Below are 23,979 nucleotides of genomic sequence, written 5' to 3' on the forward strand. Positions count from 1 at the left end.
TCTTTAAATGAGAATAAATGATTCTTTAAACCTATAAATATACAGTATCATTAGAGCAATATAGTTCCAAAAAGTCCCGATGTTATAGAAGTATTTGTGAGCATATCCTTTTCATGCATGAATGTTGATGCCTTATTCTACTTTATAAATACGATAGTAACTTTTTAAATATACAATATAGATGGAAAAGGACATATTCCACTAACCTATTGTCGTAAAAATACAACTTGCAGGTGAAATAGATTCGCGAGGATCGGATCTCGGATGCAGTCACAGTAAGAGAAGTCCATTCATATAAGAGCCGAGGCATAAAACAAGTAATTAATCAATATCACTCTTTAACAGACCGCCTCCTCGGTACGACCGCCTCCTCGGTACAGTGGTTGACGCGTGAGCGTAGAACCGAGGGGTCCTGGGTTCGATTCCCGGTGGAGACGAAAAAAAAAATGTCTCGGTCTGGCAGGACACAGAAGGCTGATCACCTACTTGTCCCTAAAGAAAAATCGATCAGTGAAACAGATGTATGAATAATGCATCTGCCCCCTACCCCATTACGGGGACACGGGACTTCACACTCTTTAACCATTACGTGTTATCATTTAATTTTTTTATTTCTAAACCTGAATTTATGATTCTGGTTTCGTATAAGTTATTAAGAGTATAGTTTAACGATAGAAATAGATATTTAACAATTAAGATTATAAACCTGTCAATCGTCACCACAACGAGAAACAACTTCAATATATTTTTTCAGCAAACACATTAATTATTCAATAAAGCTATTGTATAATAATTAGATCCTCAAAGCGGTTATTTTTTGCAACTCTCAGCATGTCCATTCGCGATAGTATGATTGACACTACTCTTGACTATTGTATGAATAATTCATTCATATAAAAATAGATAAGATGCCGCTCTAAGCTGCGTTACTTTTTGCCACACCTTTTATAAGTAAGTATAAGAAGTATATTAATATCTACGCATAATATGCATATTATTTAGCCATGATTTGATATTCTAATAAAAAGCGGATATTATCATCTCAGATTTCATTTTTATGAGGTAAGGAGTTACCTATAAAATATAAATACTTTCGTACTTTTATAAACAATTTAAATACGACCATATTTTTGCTAAATTTACGTCGCATTTATCAAATTCGGTACAATAAAACAAATAGGTATTTGTATTAAAGATATGCGAAAATGCAATAGCTTTAAAACTACATCACAAACTCGTAAAAGCTGTGGAACTAGTATGTAACAATGGAAATAAATATAAAACAAAAACACCTCCTGCATCAGGTGCCTTAATAGACCCGAGGATTAATGTCAAAACTAAAGCATGGCACTTCGACTTGCACAAACTGTATCATATTTTAAGCCGGCAATTTTAAAAGTTCACCTTAACACATCCTTAACTTCCAACTTTTGACTTTATACCCTTGAAATAAGGTTCATGCTGCATTTATAAATGGAAACCGAGGGTACTCGATCATTTGTTTGGAGTGTATTTGTCGCAGATGGTTTCACCCTTAAATAGAAAGTTCACTCAAGGCAAGTTAATTATTTACAGTTTTACTCAGATGAGTGGCATTTTTATTCATTGCACACTGTATACTTACAAAACAAAAAGGAAAACGTGCAATTTAGCATAACATTATTTAATTTTTATCAACTTCAATAGAAACCGTAGGAATCTTATATGCAATGAGCTTTTATGTGTAGATTAAAATGATTATAATACAAAATTGAAAAGTATTGTTTGTATTATCTGCAATTTTAATTTAAATTTAAATTTAAATTTAAAAATTAAATTATTATGTTTTATGTGTTTTAAAATTAATTCAGTTAAAATCTTTATAATAATAATAATGTCGAGCTTTTGAAAAACAATTCAAACAATCTTTCCAACATATCCACACCTCACAGACAACCTGTCTATAATTCTTTAATTTTTAATAAATAAATAAATCACAACGAATATTAATTTAGCGCTTACAAAATCAATATCGAAATTGTCTATCATTCGGTGCTATAAAAACAAAACAAAAAAGCCTAACATCGTTCACAAGACGCCGACATCTCGTCCGAAACGATAATCACGATTGTGTTTAGATAAAATATAATAATAACAAAATAAACAACCTACGTAATCACCTCATGTCAGATGAATAATGAATGTTGTGACCAAGAATATTATCTTGTTGGGACTTATTTTCTATTACAGCGAAGTATATTATGTAAGTCTAAGTATATAATATTGAAACTCATCACTTCTATATACTATGCTTTTAAAAATGAATCCAATTTCCTATGTGGGATTGTTTTTATGGAATTAAATGCGGATGTATGAACATTGAAGAAAAATAATTGTCAAAAATTGTTTAAAGAATTATTATTTGCCATTCGAAAACCTTTATTAATAATTTTAATGTTACCTAATAAAGGTAAATAAAACAAGCTGCACAAATCAACAGAAAAGTGGCGGAACTATAATATCACAATAGGTACTTAATCCAATTGACAGTCTGGTATTCGTTAAAATCTAGGTTTTTAGATCATGTAATGCTATTAAATTTCTATGCTACATTTTTCCAGTGAACTCAATATTAATAAGATTTATACGATGTTAAATTAGTTTTAAAAATACCTAACTAATTAGTAATTACTACCATACCGGTTATAATAAAAATCAGATTGCCTTTTTTTGTCTGTTTGTACTTTGTTGCTTTAAGAAATAGAAGTATAGCATCGCTGAAAATTTCACGAGAAAAATTGTCTTATTACAAAAGAACCACACAAGAACCAAGTTATAGAAATGATGTAAGATTTAGCATAAAGTAAAATAAAAAGTTTTTCTTAGAAAAATGACTTCAAAATCGAAAAATGATGGTCAGTGCAATCAAAAGCTCGCCAACCACTTATACGATTCAACTTACATCATTCAAAATGACGGTTGACGGACGCCAAAGCACTTATTTTTAATCAATGTTTATTTACTATGAGGGAACTTACAATTCATAGCATTAATTGCGACAAACAGTTTATTAGATTTAAATTATAGAGCAATGAAATATTTAATTAAGTATAGCAATAAGCTTCGCCATAACAAGATTGAAGTATATTATTACAGGCTTTTCTGTTGTAAACGTATTAAGTTTTAAAGTGTTTTAAATACTGACTTTCTGTCAAAATCAAAATAGTAGATCATAGATGGTAAGTATGTACTATGTATAAAATAAATTTTTAGACATTTTTATAAACAAGGTCACCGATTACTCTCATGGTTCTGAACTAAACTTTTGGCTGTTCATTTTAATTTATTTAGTTCATTTTAGTTATATATATAACCATATTTTTAAATATACCAAATTATTTATCTTACTGTAATTCTTCCGTTATAAAAAATAGCGTCACGTTAACTTCCCTTTTCATCATACATTATTTAGTAGATACTGGTCCACAAAAAAGTTTTGAAATGATAAGAAGCCTTAAGTTTGACTTCTGAAAACGGATAGCGAACTCTTATTCTAGTTCTAATAAATCGGAGTTCAAACAACTTTCCATCCGAACCCTTACAAAAATAGTTTTGGTAAAGACATAGAATATTTTTTTTTTATATTTTCGAAGTGAATAAAATCATTAAAATATCGAATGTGAATTAGGATGGTATGAGTATTAGCACAGACTAATAATAATATACTACGTATACAAGTATTAGTATCTGACAAATGTTATGTATCTATGTAATTTCATTTCGTTGTTAAAAATTAAAATATTCCAAAAATACATTATATTGCAAATTCAACAGAGGTTCATCTATTATGTTAAATCAATGAAGTAATTCATTGATAACTAACAGGAATACATAAATTTATTATGTAAATTCGTACTACCGACCGCGACGAAAGTCCTTAATTCTTAGTAGGTTTATTTTTCTATAAATTTCGGTTCCACTAAACATTTTCTTATATTATTTTGGTAAATAAAAGTTTATTTATTTCTTTCAAAGCAATTGATGTGAAAGTTGGCGATACGACGCGCTCACTCACCAAGAAATAGAAAATGGTTGACATTTGAACACGACATTTCACGTTATTAAATTAAATTCAATGGTGTCTGTACATAAAATAAAATGTGGACATGTTTCAAATAAGCTTTCTTTGAAATAACAGACCATAGAAAATAATTTTCATACTTAAATAAATCTGCAATAACTACATCTTCCTTTAGTAAATGATTGCGGCATTGTATGGTACAAGAAAAATATACTCATGATTCTCTATGCGAGTGTACTGTTCTCTCCGTCCGTTTTCCAGTAGGGCGCACTTCGCTGATTGCGCCGTGTGCCATTTGCATTTACTATCACTTGTACACTCGCGTAGAGAAAACTTTAGGTTACGATGAAAACCGCTGACACTTTTCTTAATAAAAAATGACTGAGGTTATTTATTTAGTTGCTATTTAAAAATGTTAATATACTTTTTGTAAGTGAATCTACCAATGTTCTTATGGTATAACAATATAAGCTTATGCCGGTTTATTTTTTACTTCAGTTTAATTTCTTCCATAGATAGTTGAAGTAATCTGAATCACATAAAATAAAATGTGCCTACATTAGGTATCTGACCCAGATCCAATTCAAACTTGAAGATCACAGGACTCAACAGCTTAAAGCATTATCATTTTTCAATAAAATTTTACTTATATCTTACGAAAATTCGAACAAATATAATATCTGCTCGACTATCCTTACCTGAGCAATATGGCTTCAGAAGGCACCATACAATCTTTGTAAAAAGTGATGTTCGTGCGGTGTACTAGAACAATGAAGATAATGAGCGAACTAAATTACCCGATTTAGGTATTATAATATCGCAGATGGCCAACGTTTTTCTATGGTGAAAAATTTGTTGGAGGAATTCTAACTTTGGGGTTGAAACGTGAATTTAAAAAAAATCTGGAATTTCTTATGATTAACCACTTTGATAAAATAAATATCTTGATGCATATTGCGAATTGAGATTAGGTAAAAATATAATATATTTTGATTTTTGTTAAAGTTTTTAGTAGGCTTTACGTAGAAAGTAATTACCTATTTATTATGTTGTGAGAGGTTCATAGCTGTTTTCGGTATCTATACGGAACCATATTTTTATGAGTTAAATTAATTAATTAAAATAAAACATACTAGGGAAAATTATTTAAAAACGTGGAGGTATTGTTAAAATACCCCCAAAAAAGCTTTTACAAAGATATCAAATCATTAATTTTATGAAAAGAACAATATAAAGTATTTCTCTCTAGTTTCTCACATCAAATAACTTAAGCGTATAAGATCGTTTCGTATTTGCAAAGAACTTTAAAACTAGCATTTGAACGTTGTCCCAAAGGAGACGCTTTGACTCTTTGAGACCCGGTTCATGTGTGCAATATGCCCTTGTCAACAAACCCTCTGAAACTGTTGAGCTTTGTCGAATGTTTATAACACCATGCTCACAGTTGCAGCGGGAACTGGGAAGCGATACGCGATAAAATAATTATAGGTAATCGTTATTTTATTGTTTTTATTTTTATTATGTCTCTCTCTATTATATACGGGTACCAACTACCACCAAAAGAAAGATACCCGGTCCATAAGAAGCTTAATTATTATTTGGGAATTTGTTACCTTAGAACTTTCGACTGGATGGACGGATTTTGATAATAAGGCGGTTTAGTTGATGTAAAAAAAGGTAGGTATAGAGTAACTTATTGTTGGATATTTTTTTTACGCTGAAAATCCATTTTTTAGTCTATCACTTTCCATCAGGTGACCCGCCAGCTCGTGTGCCTGCTTAAAAAAAAAAAAAATTCCATGCCATATACGGCGTTGACAATTTCCATAGTAAATAGCCCGGTATGGAGCTATATATATCTAAGAAGTCGAGACGTTGTTTTTTTTTAATCATATTATTATGTAACGTATGAGACATCGACGACCATGTCTGATCTCTGAGCAGCTACAATTGCTTAAATTAATTATTAAGAGTAGATATATATGAAAAAGAAAAAATATTTTTAAAAACGTCGTAACCACGATCTATGAACATTGTTTTATAATTTTACACTGCTTTCTGCTTTTCTATTCTCGACTGTAAAAAGGTGTCTAGAATCTAGATAGATTAAAATTGCACAAAGAAAAGAAATAATATGCATAATAAATTAATAAGTATCTATGCTATGATATTTTAGTAGCGTTGACCCATGGTTGACCCACATTATTATAGGACCATGTAGGACCACCATTATAAAATCGAATTTATTGTATTACATACCTACATCTCCAATTGTTATTTTTTTTATTCACAATAATAATTACGTATACACGTTTGATTATTCAATAATAAAGTAATAATAATAGTTTAAAAAAACTAAAAAACACGCTTTTAGTTCGGTTTTCTATAAAAAGCGTGTTTTTTATTTTTTTTTAAACTATTATTTATTTTATCAAATTAGTGTATTGTCATCGGTCCTTAATAAATCTACAAAGTTTGAACGAAATCTGGCCGTTTAAAGTGGGTCAAAATCGCGCCCAAAGAAGTCGGTTACAAACATACAAACATACAGGTGAAGCTAATATAAAGCGTGTAAAAAGAAGCCCACTAACCAACCAAAAAATATTTATTACCATGCCAGCTAAAGTATAATTTCGAACCGTATTCCATCAGCCCGGCTAGCTCAGTCGGTAGAGCATGAGACTCTTAATCTCAGGGTCGTGGGTTCGAGCCCCACGTTGGGCGACAATACTTTTTACACTTTTATTTTTCAAACGATATTGTTTCTATCATTTTCATATTTTTTTTACTTATAACTTATTAGTTGTAATGCGCGCATTGTTCATTTTGAAGCATATATACCTAGTAGAATATAAAAATAAAAAGTTTAATGAGTTTTGCAAATTTTGTTAAAATTTGAATATAATAATTAATTAAGAATTTTTATAGATTCTGAATCATACAAAAGCTTCACATTTTTATTAAAAGAAAACTAAATACTTTAATATATATTTCAGAATAATGTTAATAGATATTGTTAACAGCGCCATCTGTTGATGTCTATCGGTATTAATTTCAAGGAGCTTTTAACTGCATGACGTACCAACTTAGCATTTTGTTCAACCAGTTTGATAAAGTTACTTTTAAAGTTCATAGATGACAGCACTAATCAATTTGCGTTTAAAAACACAAAATATGTAGTACTTTTCTAACCGACTACGATGGATTAAAATAATATTTAACCCGTATCTAGACATAGACAAGTGCAGCAATAGGTTTTCGTATATAAAGCTAAGATATAAGAAGTGGAATTGTAAAATATATATTTTTCGTATAGTATTATCAAGATAAAATTAGCTGTAAGCTAACCTACGGAACTCTGTCTGCTCTCAAAAGGAACCCAACACAAGAATTTTTAAGTAATATGTTCCTACGAGCTTTCCGCCCGCGGCTTCGCCCGCGTTTTTAAAGAAAAATCCGCATAGTTCCCGTTCCCGTGGGATTTTCGGGATACAACCTATCCTATGTGTTAATCCATCAATTTGTTTCTAATTATTCTGTACTTACTTTATAAAATATGTAAAGTCTACTAGTATATAAGTTAATTAACAATACTGACTAAGTCTGGAGAGGAAGGCGTCGATCGTCTCTAGCACAGGTATGTTCCTAGTTGAGGCGATCGTCGTGTCTAATTTGTTTTGTATTTATGTATTGTTTCGAAATAAACGATTTTTATTTATTTATTTATTAATCCAAGTTACCCTCTATATGTGTGCTAAATTTCATTGTAATCGGTTCAATAGTTTTTACGTGAAAGAGTAACAAACATCCATACATCCATACAAACTTTCGCCTTTATAATAGTAGTAGGATTCACGTAATGTACCTAGATCTCAAACTTTGTTCTGAAATTAAATGTAAATAGTTGTAATAATTAATGATCAGAAGCAATAATGCCTTCCTAGTTTACGACACCAACAGGCAACAACTAACTCACTAGGAATATAATTATTCTTCGAAATATAATAATTAATAATTCACCCTGTAACAAAATTTAAAACTAAATAACATAATTAGTCATTTTCTTGCAGATATACTGGTAATTGCTGGACTTCCTCTGCGACATCATTTAGAGCAATTTGTATTGTTTATATATAATGGAGGAAACACGCGCGCCGAGCTTTATGCTCATCCAATCTTTATTGAAGATGACGCAAATTTTGTCAGTTTACTTCGCTGCGTCAGGTAAGAACCAAATAATATTAACAAATAACAAGCATTGGCTGTATTTTTTCCTTATAGGTACATAGATAAAACCTAGCGACAGCGTACAGTTTTTTATGGTCGGAATTTGTCTAGGAGTGGATCTAATTTTAAAATGTCAATTTGGATCTGAAAATTATTTTTATTTTTTAATTTATTTGATCAGTCGATCGTAAAAAATGTTCAGATCAGTCATTAGACATCTATATGCAGATTAAAATAATACGATTTAGACCTTACCGTAGTAACCAGCTGTGCTGTGGTAGTAACTATTTAGTAATATGTGACCTTATCTCTACCCCTGTACAGTTTTAGTTGCATTGTGCCATTGTGTGTCAACAAAACTTGATGTTTTCGAAGACGAGAAATCTCCTACATCTAGTAGAGAAGACGAAGATGTTGAAGTGAAACATACGATAGTTGTATCAACAAAACTGAAAAACAACAGAGGAGGCTTACACGCAACAGGTATTTAATTAATTTAATTATAAATGATCGTAATTATTTATATCTAGACTCTATTCTTAGATAATAGGTATCACGCTAATGTAAGAACTGAGTGAAGTGCGAAAGACAAGACTTTAAGATATTGAATAACCATTTCATCTAAAATTAGAATAAATCTTTGTTTCAAATTAACACTTATATTTTAGGTGATCAAGAAGCATTGTTTCTATCAAGAGGCAATTCACATAAAGACACCGACAGTGGCGAGGTTCCAATCGTTAAAGCTTACAAATCGGTGGACACTACTGCAATACGCACACCTAATACCCGCCTTAAGAATCAAACACCCAGGCCATTTGTCAAAACTTCCAGAGATGAAGCCGATATCTATCCAAACACAGCTTTCAGTCCGGTCTGGAGACCATCGACGTTCTACAATAATGTACACTATTGGAGCCAAGACGATTTCTATAATATAGCTAGAGCAAATAGACCAGACTACCGTAGTATAAACAGAAGGCCCAATGATGACGGCGTCCGGGAATTTTATTGTCGTAAGTGCAGAGAACTCAGTAATGGCAGAGGATGTGTGCAAAAAACGAATTCGTGGCTTCGTGAGAGCACGACTCAAAAGACAAAGGTAGATGGTAAATTAGCGAAATTAAACTAATAGTCCTCCCATGACTTGTAACAAAAACGAGATGATGCTATCTGTAACCTTGAAGCGAAACACGGGCATGCGTTCATCGTTGCTGCATGACGGTAATCATTATTAAATATTTTAATACGTGTGTTGCTTGATATAATTTGTTTAAACATAAAAGTATGGTGCAAATATGTCTACATAATACATCACCAGTTGTGCAGTGTAAATTATGATTTATTATTATTCAAATCCGGTAGGTACTGTGCGTTAATTTTGTGAATAAACTGTAATATTATTAACAAGTTTGCACACTTACCGATGCGTCATGCGAGTAAAAAAATACGTTGCATTTGATTCCTTCCTCTTTCAAAGCAGAATAAGGAAACAACGATTTTTAATATGTACTAAATAGCTAAATAAATGAAACAATGAAATTATGAAAAATATTTAATCATCCGTCAAATATCGCGTCACGTTAAGATTTAACTAATTAACTTTGGACCCTGTATTTGGTAATTTTGCCGTTGTTGTTGACCACGGTTTCAGCACCACGGTTGTTTACTGCCTGACCTCCAAGGTTTGATGATGAAGAATAAGATGAGCTGGACACGCTGTAGAACTTATTAGGGTTGGAGTCATCGTTGAAACGGTTTGTAATGGCCACGTTCTTCATAAGCTGAAAAAAATCGTATATTAGCTGTTGTATTATATTGTATGTTTGTGTTTATTCCAATTGTTTCTTGGCGTTTGAGAGATAATTATTATTTTGGTCATCTTAAACAAGGCTATAATTCAAAAATAAACCACGCGATTGTTATATTGTTAGCTAAATTTTCATAATAATCGAATAGACTCAAGCTTAGATTCAAGCTTACATCATGTTTCCAATATATTATGTAGTTATAATGAAAAAAAAGAATGGCCCACTTCATATTGTAGATATTTTATTATGATTAAGAGGTTATATTATACTTATGTAATATGTTCTACATAATATTACGATTCTCATAAGCCTTGTTTCCGTTTGAATTAATTTTCAAGACAACCATATCGGTCATACTTATTGAATTACTATAATCAGATACTGAAATTACGTAATTCACCTCGTAGTTCAATTGTATAGAAACCATGGCTCTACAAATATTTCTAGATTTATTAAAAAAAGGGTTTAATTTTTTTTTATTTGTTTAATTATTTTAGTGTCAAGAGATGGTTAGGTAAAAATGCTTAATTTTGCCTGTTATACCACCTCATTCCTAAGGGAATTTTCTTTTACTATGCATGCGTCCGCGTCGCCGCGGGCGAAAAGTTTATGCACATAGGTACCTATTTAAAACCTAATCAAGTATCATATACGACAATTTCTCTTCTGACTCTGGTACCCAAGATCAAAATGTAAACTATATTAGCTACACTGATTTCATCTGATTTGAATACTTTTGATTCCGGTATCAACAAACAAAATAGCCTATTTGTAGTTGTCAGTACACGATTCAGATAAGTAATAGAGATGACGTCAAGTGCAGTGATGTTTTTGATCATGACCTAACCGCACGGTGAATATAAATGTTATACGCTGATAATATCAGTGTTTGTTTTCCAATCAATTTTGATGTTAAAGTTTTTATTGATGAACTACCGTGAGTATAACATGATGTATCATTGTCTGTATAAATAAATACTCGTGAGCAGGGCACCTTCCCAGTTCCCATATGATAAATACCTACTTATCTACAAAAAGATGAGCTATTTTATAAATAAACAAAGATTACCAATACAAACATATTGGTAATCTTATGAGTAGGCAGTTTTTTATTACATTATGCTAGATATAGCCTATTGGGTACAATATAAGGTACTTACGTCACTTTCCGGGCTAATAGCAGCGATCTGCTGGGTGAATCCAGGACCAGCAACGCCACTAGCGAAAGCGCTGTTCTGAGACATGTCAAAGGGCATACCGCTTGGGCCAAAGAAATTCTGAGATCCGAACTGGGGGAACCTGGAGACATTCGGAAATTCACCAATGTGGTTCGCGGTCATATCGAACGCATTAAACGGAGCGTACGATGCCAACCTGTGAGCCTCTAAATTAGCGATCACCCTGCAAACACACACTATTCATCAAACACACCCAAAGGGAAATAACAGTTGCAGAGTTGTAAGCGACAGACAACAGAACTGGTTAGTAAGAAACATAAGTAATATTAATTGAAGTATCCACAACACAACACACATCACGCCCTTATACCTTCTGGTTCCAAATCTTCGAAAAGGTCGGAATGGCCTGAACGGAAATCCGGGACGGATAAATCTTCTAACTCTACTATAAATTACGGATAATATGAATGTTAATACGAAATTATAATGCACAAGTTAATGACTACATAATTGTATGATGTACCATCACCTATAATTCTGTTTACTACATTACGTCAGAAGTTAGATTTTTCTATTTTATAGTCTAATGTGATTTCAACATTTTAGATTCAGTAGCTAGCATTACGAATAAATTAACAATTATCTATTGCAAAACTAAACTAATATTATTTAAAATAAAAATAATGTAAAAATAACCCCTTACAGCCTCCACCGCTCATGCTTTACCTCCACCGGAAGCTTAGCCAGTTATAAAAATTCTTACTCTTGTATGATGTTATCGAAGTTCGGTATAATATAATTTGGAAAATAGTTGTCGGCGAAGTTTGTAAGCAGTGGGCCGTTGTAAGGGTCGGTTGTGACGCCTTTGTCATCGAGGCCGTAGGTCCCACCGTACCTATTCCCTGCTGAGTCTTGATAGGCGTATGCACCTACCCCTCGAGGATCTGGATACCCTATAAACAAATAATATAGGTACGTATATACATTTTGTCGTGGTCTGGTATAATTCTTGATATGGTAGGTGTGTTCAATCAACCGTGTTCTAAAAGCTTAAGAAAATATGAAAGAAACAAATGGATCTACTTGAAGAATCAAATGTATATTAAGACTTAAATGCAAGTACCTACTATGAGTTTCAACGTTCACGCTAATATAAAAAATCGTGAACAATATGCTCAAGTTAATTAAGACCGTAACCGGACAGACAGTTTAAAAAATAAAGCTGCGAAATCAACAAACGAATTAATCCTAAATGTAAAAAATAAAACTGATTCAACTTGTAATAAAACATTTTATGAAAAGTACAACAACAATACAAGAATAAAATTGTACACAAAAAATGACGTAAACAGTGTTGACCTTCCTTGGTCGGTTATAGAAATGTTATTTGAGTAAATTATGTACTAGTGCATTGTGCAGTAAAAACTGCATCAAAGTTAACGTAATGAACGGGAATTCCTATCAAGATCATCTTGAATGTAATTAATAAAAGAATGATGATATATTTGCATTATTTATCATGTAATTTTTTATACATAATTTGTGCATTAATTTACGATGGAGCGGAAACATAAGACATAAATTAAAAATGCAATATATCTACCATTAACACAAGGAAATCTATATATTATGTAACTTAGAGAATAAGTTTTATTTTGCAAAAATTAGATTAATCAAAGAAAATTCTAACCTGACGTTGTACACGATGAAAATCACTTAATACACTGCATAACAATTGACCATAGCTTTCTTGATCAAACGTTTGTTTGTACCATGTTTGTACTGTGACTAAGCTGTTGCTACTAAAATTATGGCGCAATAAATTTTGTAGGTAATCAATAAAACCTCTATGCCTTACTTTACCTATATGGTACTTCTACCTGTAATTTTTTTATCTATGAAGGAAAATCCCTAAATTTCCTACAAGTATAGGACTACCTAATTCTGGAAGGTTTCATTTCTTTTGCAAGTGGGGTACAACTTTTGTAAACTTCCGATTTTAGAGTTTGTTGAAATTTGGATCAATAAATTTATTTCATTGGCCTTCCTAATATAACTACAAACTTTATTGATATATGTACTAAATAGTTACACCAAATAATAATTAGGTATTACAGAATAGTATCCAAATTCTTTTATAATATTTATTTTAGGAACAACACCAAATTTATAGGAATGTAACGCTTTGAATTAAGTCGTCAGCTTTCGTATGTCAGATATAATCAAAGAATTTAAATTAATAACATTTGTCTAAGCTAGTTCTGTATAGGTCTTTGACCTGAGATCATTGATAAAATAAAACAATGGATTAGCAGAATTACAAAACGATACCACTAACAGTTAACATTGGCACCAGACAGCTATAAACTGTGTTGATTATTTGATAAGTAGGTAAGATTTATTAAGAATTTAACATATTGTATATTAGTATGTTTATTATGAAACATTTCATGGAGTTGGGTTCAGCCAACACACAGCCGGGATCTTCAGATCCATTGTCAGGTAAGTGCTATGAAGTCTTTATAAAATAAACTAAATGAATATTTACTTTATATTATTTATTCTTTTAATATTAAATTCTAAATATATAATAGTACTGTTATTGACAGCCGATTGATTGATGATTATTACAACACTACAATAGCTATATGGGTTACGGATCTCCAAAATAGTGCGTTAGGTTAAATTTTATTGAGAATCATTAAATAAATATTAAGTATTTAAATAGATTCTTAATACCGTTGTAGCATTTCATCTATTTTCCTATTGTTGTAATTGATAACGGTATTTCCAATTTTATGTTTTAAAATTAAAGATTATGCATAATATTATCGTAAGTTTTAAATATCTTGAAATTTAAAACTGGAAAATATATTTCTAAAATTATGCTTTCACAGTTTAGATTTATGGCAGTTTTGGGTTTTATTGTTATTTTTTATAGTTTTATTGTTATCTATTTGCTGTTCAATCTTTGAAATATAATTTAAAAATCCATCTGATACCTATAGTAAAATAAATGGGACCTAGGTACCTATATAATATTGAAAATGTTTCAACCTATTATACCGATATGACTGGAAATTGATATTTAGAAAGATTATGGCTCAAAACTTAAACATTTATTTATTAAACTTCTTTTAGATGCTATTTTGAATCGTCATAACATACCTACGTATTATTATCACAAAGGTACCTGGAATATTATATCTAAATTTTATGCGGTCACAGATAGCTGAGACGAGGATTATTTTTTGTATATAGAATTATTGGTATTACCTACATACGAAGCTCAATTAAATACATCACATATTTAAATTAGAAAGACCGAATCTAAGGTAAAATTAAACTAGAAAGACATTAAAACCGAATCTAAGGTAAAAAAGCTCTTTATAACTTCGCCGCAGGCGAATTGATAATTGCTTTCCAATTCTATTTTGATAAAAAGTTAATGATTTAATTTTATTTATGGCTTAACTTTTATGAAGACATTTATCTGGTTTCTTAATTTGCGAATATTTATATGTGTGGGCGTGCCTAATGCCCTCCATTCTATGTTTAATGAATGTACTGTTAGAGTCGTTAAATTAAGGCAATTTACTATTTTTAATGGTATGATCAAAATCAACGAAAAACATATATGTGATAAGCGTTCAACATGATAAAAAATAATTGAACTTAAAACGAGAAATTTGATTAAAATCTCTTGTTACTCAAGCAAGAATTGTGAATGTAGGATATGCACCTTCAAAAGAACCCGTATAAGTATTATTAGTGACACGATAACATTATAAAATTGAATCGTATCCAGGGAAAAGTAAAAGAAGTATAAGTGTACGTGTAAGTGTAATGGACAATAATTACTGTACTTATGTAAGTGTCCATTCAATCATGGAAGTTATTAGGTAATAAGCGGTGCAAGTTTCATCAAAACCACCAACATTTTTCAAACATGAAACCATAAATATTGTCATACAGTTAGTATAAATAACTAGCGGTCCGCCCCGGCTTCGCCCGTGGTACATATTTCGCAATAAAAGGTAGCCTATGTTTATTTCTCAGGGTCTAAAGATTATCTGTGCCAAATTTCATCAAAATCGGTTCAGTAGTTTATGCGTGAAAACCATACATACATACATACAAACCTTTCCTCTTTATAATATTAGTATAGATATACATATTAAGAGTATAATACATACTGTAATTGTAATATATTTACGTCAGGAAGCATACAACAGGCAGCATATAAATGTAGTGCTAAAGAAATTTGCATCTACCAGTAAACATTACTATATCCAGTGATTATCTTCGACCCAATTAAAATTTGGATGGATATAATATTATATCAATATGCACTAATCAATAATCATGGCAATAGTGTCGTAATTTTAAAATAAATTGAATTATGGCATTGATTTTATGCTTAGTATTCCATTTTACATAGGAGACCTTATATTTTATAGTCTTGCCTTACTGCACCTCTAGAAAGTCTCTACATAATATCTTATATATAAAATTCTCGTGTCACAATGTTAGTCTGCATACTCCTCCGAAACGGGTGGACCGATTCTCATGAAATTTTCTGTGCATATCGGGTAAGTCTGAGAATCGGCCAACATCTATTTTTCATATGTACCACGGGCGAAGCCGGGGCGGACCGCTAGTTTATATATAAATAAGTGATGATTAACAATGCTTGATAAAATGCCAGATTTAGAATGCTTTTTATTAAAGTGATATGGCTCATATAATTATTTTATTTTAATATTCAAGCAGAGCTGTGACCGATTGATTGTAACACACAATCGTCATGGTAAACACACCGTAATGTAGTGAATATTATTCTAAATAGCTAGAAAACACTGAAAATCAAGGTTATTATTGTTTAGAATTATTTAGAGTTTTCACTCGATTTCCACTTATTTCAAAGGGGTTAAGGGTCGCTTACATTCGAATCGATTGAAACAGAGAAACATTTACTTCTTTGTGGTAATTTTTACTCGAAGAAATGAAATAAGTATTTTCCTTTTTTCCTACTTACGAACTAGATATTAAACGATTTATTTTAGTGACAATAAGGTAAATAGTTATCTATAAAAATAATATTTAAAAGAAATACTTTTGTTACATTTTCATACATCTGACAATCGTCTAATTGCTGTCCTGATTCACCTTCACAGTCAATTAATAATAATTAATAAGTTGTTGGGGACAAAACCATTAACATTATTGCAATGACCTTGAATAGGTATCATGTACTAATGAATAATGATATAATTTCGTTTCGTTGATTGACGCATCTACGCTAAGTGTTACTGGGAATTACCCATTAGGAAGATTTTTATCAAATTGTTAGCCAGTAGCCAACATGTTTTTAGAGGAGATAGAGCCTTAAGTTTTTACTCATGATTTCATGATGTTTAGGGCTTAGGCGATTTCTTTACAAGATCTACAATATTATTGGCCAGATAAATATTAGACCGGGAGATATTGACACAAAATTTCGAGTCATTTGTAACAGGATGGCGGTTCTACAGGGTTCTTAGTACGCAATGACAAAAAGAAAAATGATGGTGTGAACGCTGGTACCGGCGGCTTAGTCGCGTGGGCGTTAGTCGAACTCGTCGGAAAATAGCGAAAGTCAAACGATTTGTAACACAAAAATTTTAGAATTTACCGATAGCCCATAAAAAAGAAGTAGGCCGCGGTAGTGTCAGCTTAATAGTACACAAAGTACTATTAAGCTTTACCTGATATATTTTTTAATTTATATGCGATATAAATCAAGGAAAAAACCAAATACATAATGGTAACATCATTTAAGCGATAGTTTTATAATGATTATTAATAAAATCATTTGTTAACGAGGTTTATATCTCACTTTTTTACATTGACGTAAATGAGAACTATTAAGTTTTCGGTATTTTGTGAATTACTTTAAAATTATTTACGCATTATTGATATGTATATTATGGAAAACATATGAAATACTTAATTCATCAAAAAGTAAAATGTTAATTTATCTAAGTATGATTGAAGATTTCAAAAGATATTTTAAGTAATTAACAGATTTTCTTAATATGGATGGGAGACAATTTTTTTTTTTATTTAAATCAAGAGCCTTATGTACCTAATAAAATATGTATCATTCTGAGTAATGTTTGAGTTTAAACCAGTTAGTGTTATTTGAACAAACTTCTTGTTTGTTTAAGTATTTTGATCATTGTTACCATGTTCAAGAATTAACTCATTCAATAAAATATATCTAAAACATTTGAAGAAGGTTGGTAACTTTTTGTTTTTTATTTAACATATTTTTGTCAAATGCAAATTACAATTTACTACTTCTTTACTCATTTCAAATGCGATTTAATTCTCTAAATGCTCTAATCTATAGTTCAATCGATATAATACGTATAACTAAGTAGACATAAAACATTTTCAGATATAATATCTTCTTAAATAAAATTATTTTATATTATTTAAATTATTATTTATTTTATTTTAAATTATTATTTATTTTATTTTAAATTATTTTATTATTTTTTAATTATTTTGTATTTTACTCATGATATCAATAACTTTGATTGTTTAGAAAAGCAACTTTATATTTACAATATTGCTAGCGGAAATAATCGATATGAAGAAATCGATTTAACTTTCTTGTGACATATTGTTTGCAGTCTCTTATTATGGTTGCATTAACTTTTTTTTATAATAATATAACATTAAGATCGAAATATATCAATTTTAAAATATATAATGATTTATCTTAATAAGTCTGGCTTCTCGTTTGCCATCTCAATTGAAATTTATAATCAAACTAGCGGTCCGCCCCGGCTTCGCCCGTGGTACATATGAAAAATAGATGTTGGCCGATTCTCAGACTTACCCGATATGCACAGAAAATTTCATGAGAATCGGTCCACCCGTTTCGGAGGAGTATGCAGACTAACATTGTGACACGAGAATTTTATATATAAGATACCTATATTATCATGTAATTTATTTTATTACGGTTGTTCCTTTTGTTGTGTTTGCCAGGAAAAGATTGTACTACAAACTGATAAGGCTTACTTACTACTCTATATTATTATAAATTTGTTCGTGTATGGCAAAGCAACAGAATTAAGTCCTCAACAATTATAGTAAAAACGAGTTCTAAAATTTTCTTAGTATTTTTATGTGTAGGTACATTCAATTAGCATTCCGGGTTTTCCGAAACACTTTGAAGCATTCGCAAATACAATTTGTTTTGTCGTAACATTTTCTTATATGGAAGGCTCTATTATGTACACAATACACATAGACTTAGTCCTTTGCAGTTAACGACCTCAGGCCGGCGACTTCTGGTTTTAATTAATTAGAATAATTAATAACATCTATTGTTTTTATAACATTTTGATGTTTAAAATTGTTTTTTTTTTATTTAAGCAAGTTTACTAAACTATAATTTTTATCATTAATTACGATAATGTATTTAGCGTGTTTTTATACGCACACTATGTTTAAATTAATTAAATAAAAGAATAATAAAAAAACATACCATAACACCAGCTAAATTGCAGTAATATAGCACTTATTGTTATTAAGCCCTTCATTTTCACAAAATCACTATTTATTTCAAAATATACTTGGCTAGTTTAAAGGACACGAGTTTCCTTGTCGGCTGGTCGGCACCTAATGTTGGTCAGTGGTATCCACACCTTATTTAATGTTCTTCTTAATGCTTATCAAACTCAGTTTTTCACGATAATATGAGGTTAATTCCTATAGTGATAAGAACTATATTGCTACCTGAAGGCTATTGCGGCTAATTAGGTTTATGTTTGGTTTCGATTTTGTTTTAACCATCTCGGTCACAATATCCGGGGAGAATTTTGACTAAAATAACGGATAATTATTAAGTAATTCGTCATTCATAAAATTTTTATGTAATTAGATTAGGCTTTGATAGTAAATATGCCTACCGTTGATGGTCAATCTTAATATATATAAATCTCGTGTCACAATTATGTTTGTCCTCAATGGACTCCTAAACCACTTATCCGATTATAATAAAATTCGCACACCATGTGCAGTTCAATCCAACTTGAGAGATAGGATAGTTTAAACATGTAGATACCACGGGCGAAGCCGGGGCGGACCGCTAGTGTTTATATAATAATGTAGAGTAGCATCTGCATACAGCATAAGCAACGGTGCGGACGAAGTAGGTAGAGCTGTGGACTGTGGTAGAGCTAAAAGGTATTAGGGAACTTTTTATTTTAATGCAATTGTTTACCCTTGATTAAATAAAAAAATCGTTGAAAAACAATACTTTTAGACATATCAAATAAATAATCAAATTATAAATAATAAAATTGTTTATATCTCCTTACACGTGAAGCTCTCTAATAACAAAATCTATGTAATTATGAAAACACAACATACCTCTTACGTAATAGTTACATTGATTTGTAGATCCGTAAGTAATTTGCTGTCCATACACATGTTATAAATATCGCATTATTACTATCGTATTGATAATATCAATGCGCATTGTTTATCTTTAGCAAACATTAAATCTTCCGAGATCAAGGTTATTGTCATGAACATCGATAAATGCATTTACAACTTATTATGACCTACTGTTGAATGATATAAAATTGTGTCGATTTGTCAGTAAATTATTTTAAGAGCTAGCGCGCACGAGCAACTTTGTCTCCGCAACTATTTTTGTCTCTCCCATCAATTTGTATGGGGAGTTGCGTCGCTAAGTGCACGCACTTTCATACTATGATACTAGCCCTAGCTAGCCTACAGAATAGTTGCGGAGACAAAGTTGCTCGTGCGCGCTAGCTCTAAGTATTATATTACATTCCAGGGTAGTTTTCATAATTTGAAAACAACTTAGGTACTTCCGCCCACGGTTGTTGACCTAGAATGTTTTTAGCGATTTTCCTTCATAATTATTGTATGAAATTTATCAAAACAACATAAGATTTTATCCAAAAATAAAAACTTAATAATTATAATATACTAAATGGTTTTAATATTCAAATATGTCCTTGTGTAAAGTCAAATACCTATGTCCTTGTATAAGTATAATTTATATAATCTAATGTAAAGTTATTACGTTAGAATTACTTTTCGCTCTTTCTATAAATAAAGCATTGCATTGCAAGCATACCCGTCCGACTAGGGCCCTTACGGCCTCCACCACTCAAGCGACAGCCCAAGCCGAGGTTCGAGATCCCCGTCAAGGGCAAGCCGCCCTTGCGCATGTCGCTACCAGGGTGAACCGTCAGTTCACCCACGTGTCCGCGTTAAAATGTAGAAGCCCTTCTGGCTAACATTGAGAGACACCACACAAAAAAAAATTGCAAGCATAATTCTCTCGGAGCCTTTAAGGGTATGTAGGACTCCCACTGCAACATTGAAAAACTCTTCAGGGTACATAAAAAATAAACAAGAAAAATTGTTTATACATAATATCTTGCCTGTCACTGTGTTCCTTCGAGTCGCTTTCAGTGATTGAGTCGCAAGTTTTGTTAAGAATGCATTTGCGAACCTGTTGGCTTGGTAAGTATTGAGACAGAGGGTGGAAAATATTGTGTAATAAAATCAGTTTTCGCTGTTTTTGATTTATGTAATGTACTTTCATGAAGTTTTTAAATTCGTGGCATTTTTCATTAATTGCTCAATAGCTTTGCTATGTTTACAAGTAGCGTTGTGAGAAATATTCATACCTACTTAAATTATTTTATTGCGCTCATCTTCATAAACGATTATTATAATCACATAACATACATAATTGCAGCAAAAATAGACAATTAGTAATGCTTATTGGATCAGGATATTAACATTAACTTTGCAGATAATTAAATGTGAAGATTTTATAATTGAGTATTAACTAAGTATGTACAACATAATAGCTTCTGTTCCCGCTCAGCTGTCAAGTAAGTTCAAGGAATAACGGAAATGTACCTCTTTTTTAGGGTTCCGTACCTCAAAAGGAAAAAACGGAACCCTTATAGGATCACTTTGTTGTCCGTCTGTCCGTCCGTCCGTCCGTCCGTCTGTCAAGACCATTTTTCTCAGGAACGCGTGGAGGTATGAAGCTGAAATTTATATCAATTACTCAGGTCTACTGTCCCTTGAAGCTGTGAAAAAATCAAACTTCTAAGCCAACGCAATCAAAAGATACAGCCGTTTATGCCGCAAATTTTCGACACTTGCAAGGGAATCAAAACCTACAGGGTGCTTCCCGTGAACTCAGAATCTTGAAATTTGGTAGGAAGCAACGTCTTATAGCATAGATAAAGGAAAAATTACGAAAACCATAAATTTTTAGTTACATCACATAATATATTTTTTTTAATAATTTTAAACTTATTTGTACGGAACCCTCGGTGCGCGAGTCCGACTCGCACTTGTTTTGTGTGGTGTCTCTCAATGTTAGCCAGAAGGGCTTCTACATTTTAACGCGGACGCGGGGGTGAACTGAAGGTTCACCCTGGTAGCGACATGCACAAGGGTGTCCCCCCTTGACGGGGACCACGAACCTCGGCTTAAGCTGTCGCTTGAGTGGAGGAGGCCAGAAGGGCCCTAATCAGACGGGAAATGTACCTCTTATTTTATATTATGGTACGAGCTTTCTGATCGCGGCTCCGCTGATCGCTCGCGTATTTACAGAAAAACCCGCATAGTTCCCGATTTCATGAGATTTTCGGGATAAAACCATAGTTCATATTTAATAGTAGTTTACATGTTTCAGATATCTTTCAGAGTCTCTTTCTCAGATCTCAAGCCAGTACTGTATAAAACTTCATCACAATCCGTTCAGTTGTTGAGGTGTGAAGAAATTACAGGCAGACACAATTACTTTCGCATTTATAATATTAGATAGGATTAATTTGAATTTCTATAAAAAAAACAGTCAACACAAAAAAATTTGCTACACAAACTATATCATATTTGATATTTTTATAATAAAAGGCTGGGCGGTTTGACCGCTGCAGCTGAGTCAGCGTCATATAATTGCGTGTAATTATCTTCATCGTGACCCACGAAGTAAGACGCATCACGATATCAGATCCACTTAAATAACGATGTGGTTAATCGATTTCCCCAATACACAACCGCAAACATCGATATTATATCAAAAGTGATTAAAATATAGGTACTATATATAGTATATGTATACCTGACATCTTTGTCCTGCCGCTAATTCAATTTTAACCCAATTTTTTTTGAATTTTCAGTATCGGTAATGGTCATTTGTATGATTTGTTAATTGATAGCCTGTATTTTGTAACAAAAAATATGTACTTTTACATATTATATTCATTTTTATCAATCAACAACAAAAATATGTACTTGGATCGCATATAATAACTGTATGAAATAATCCTACACAGATGCACTAAGAAGTAAGCGATAGAAGGTAAGGTAAGGTAAGGCTATGTTGTTTTATAAAACTATATTACCATCTTGATTTTATAATTGAGAGGCAAAAAATAATAATAGAGCCGTAGAGTCAATGCAATCTCGTTAAAAAAAATATAATTTTCGCTGTTAGAAATCTAAGAGGAAATCATTGAAATTGATTACCAATTAGGGTGTTATACCCAAAATGAGACGTATGTTTTGTTTTTATTCAAAGTTAATTATTATTATGTTTACACCTTTAGATGATTTGTTTACAGTTATGAGCCGGATGCAAAGAGTTTTATTTAAATAGAAGTATGTTAATTCTTTTTGTATAAAATGAGAAAACAAGACAATAAGTTATTTATAACTAGCGGTCCGCCCCGGCTTCGCCCGTGGTACATATTTACGTTTTCTCTGCATAAGAACCATCCTCGTACTTCAAGGAATATAATAAAAAAAGAATTATCGAAATCGGTTCAGCCGTTCTCAAGTTATGCGCTTACCAACACATTTTGGGATTCATTTTTATATTATACTAGCGGTCCGCCCCGGCTTCGCCCGTGGTAAATAATATTTACGTTTTCTCTACATAAGAACCATCCTCGTACTTCAAGGAATATAATAAAAAAAGAATTATCGAAATCGGTTCAGCCGTTCTCGAGTTATGCGCTTACCAACACATTTTGCGATTCATTTTTATATTTAAGAAAGGTAGATGTACCTAGTTGGATTATCGTTGCATTAAATTCCTAACGACTCCTTTAGACTTGATTTGACCCACTTTTAATGTACAGATTTAATTTAAACTTCGTACGTAACGTAGTAATAAATAATAAATAATTAAACGTAGTATCGGTGACAGTATAATAAAGTTAAAATCAAATTTGAGTTATCTTTTTACGGTTCTGAACCACAAAAGGAAAAAACTTAGCAAATTTCCGCAAATTTCGCAAAGGAAACAAAACTCTGCAGGGAACATAGGATCTTGAAATTTGGTACGTTGCAACTTTTTATAGCACAGATAAAGGGAAAATCGTGTATACATTTTTAGTTACAACATACAATAAAATACAGTTTTGGAATCCCTCGGCGCACGGGTCCGACGATATTATATCTACACTAGCTGTTGCCCGCAGCTTCGCTTGCGTGGAAACGATAAACTTTCATCCCCTATTTTACCCCTTTAGGGGATGAGTTTTCTAAAATCCTTTCTTAGGGGACGCCTACGTTATGACATCTACCTGCATGCCAAATTTCAGCCCGATACGTCCAGAGGTTTGGGCTGTGCGTT

General features: G+C 31.8%; 2 protein-coding genes and 1 non-coding gene across 5 annotated transcripts; 2 read left to right on the plus strand and 1 right to left on the minus strand.

The window, feature by feature from the left end:
* The first annotated feature begins 6,711 nt into the window (after positions 1-6,711).
* On the plus strand, positions 6,712-6,784 carry TRNAK-CUU (transfer RNA lysine (anticodon CUU)). The gene has a single exon. It is a non-coding gene; the product is annotated as a tRNA-Lys (tRNA).
* A 1,401-nt stretch (positions 6,785-8,185) lies between these two features.
* Positions 8,186-9,649, plus strand: LOC149907565 (uncharacterized). Its single transcript, XM_090102587.1, has 3 exons — positions 8,186-8,284; positions 8,612-8,770; positions 8,956-9,649. Exons 1-3 carry the CDS (start codon positions 8,197-8,199, stop codon positions 9,417-9,419), a joined length of 711 nt encoding a protein of 236 aa, XP_089958713.1. The 5' UTR covers positions 8,186-8,196; the 3' UTR covers positions 9,420-9,649.
* Positions 9,650-9,829: 180 nt separating this feature from the next.
* LOC149907566 (uncharacterized) lies at positions 9,830-18,972 on the minus strand. Of its 3 annotated transcripts, none has more exons than XM_090102590.1 (4): positions 18,820-18,972; positions 12,172-12,229; positions 11,259-11,397; positions 9,830-10,071 (listed from the first exon to the last, which is right to left on the minus strand). In XM_090102590.1, exons 1-4 carry the CDS (start codon positions 18,872-18,874, stop codon positions 9,886-9,888), a joined length of 438 nt encoding a protein of 145 aa, XP_089958716.1. In that variant the 5' UTR covers positions 18,875-18,972; the 3' UTR covers positions 9,830-9,885. The 3 variants fall into 3 exon arrangements, with proteins under 3 accessions (XP_089958716.1, XP_089958715.1, XP_089958714.1); XM_090102589.1 differs by having other exon boundaries at positions 12,040-12,229; XM_090102588.1 differs by having other exon boundaries at positions 11,259-11,499; positions 12,040-12,229.
* Between the last annotated feature and the right edge of the window lie 5,007 nt (positions 18,973-23,979).

This window comes from Colias eurytheme, chromosome 6 (genome assembly GCF_061535395.1).
Source record: "Colias eurytheme isolate Ceu_HAF_F1 chromosome 6, ilColEury1 Martin Lab GWU primary, whole genome shotgun sequence".
Classification (NCBI taxonomy): domain Eukaryota; kingdom Metazoa; phylum Arthropoda; class Insecta; order Lepidoptera; family Pieridae; genus Colias; species Colias eurytheme.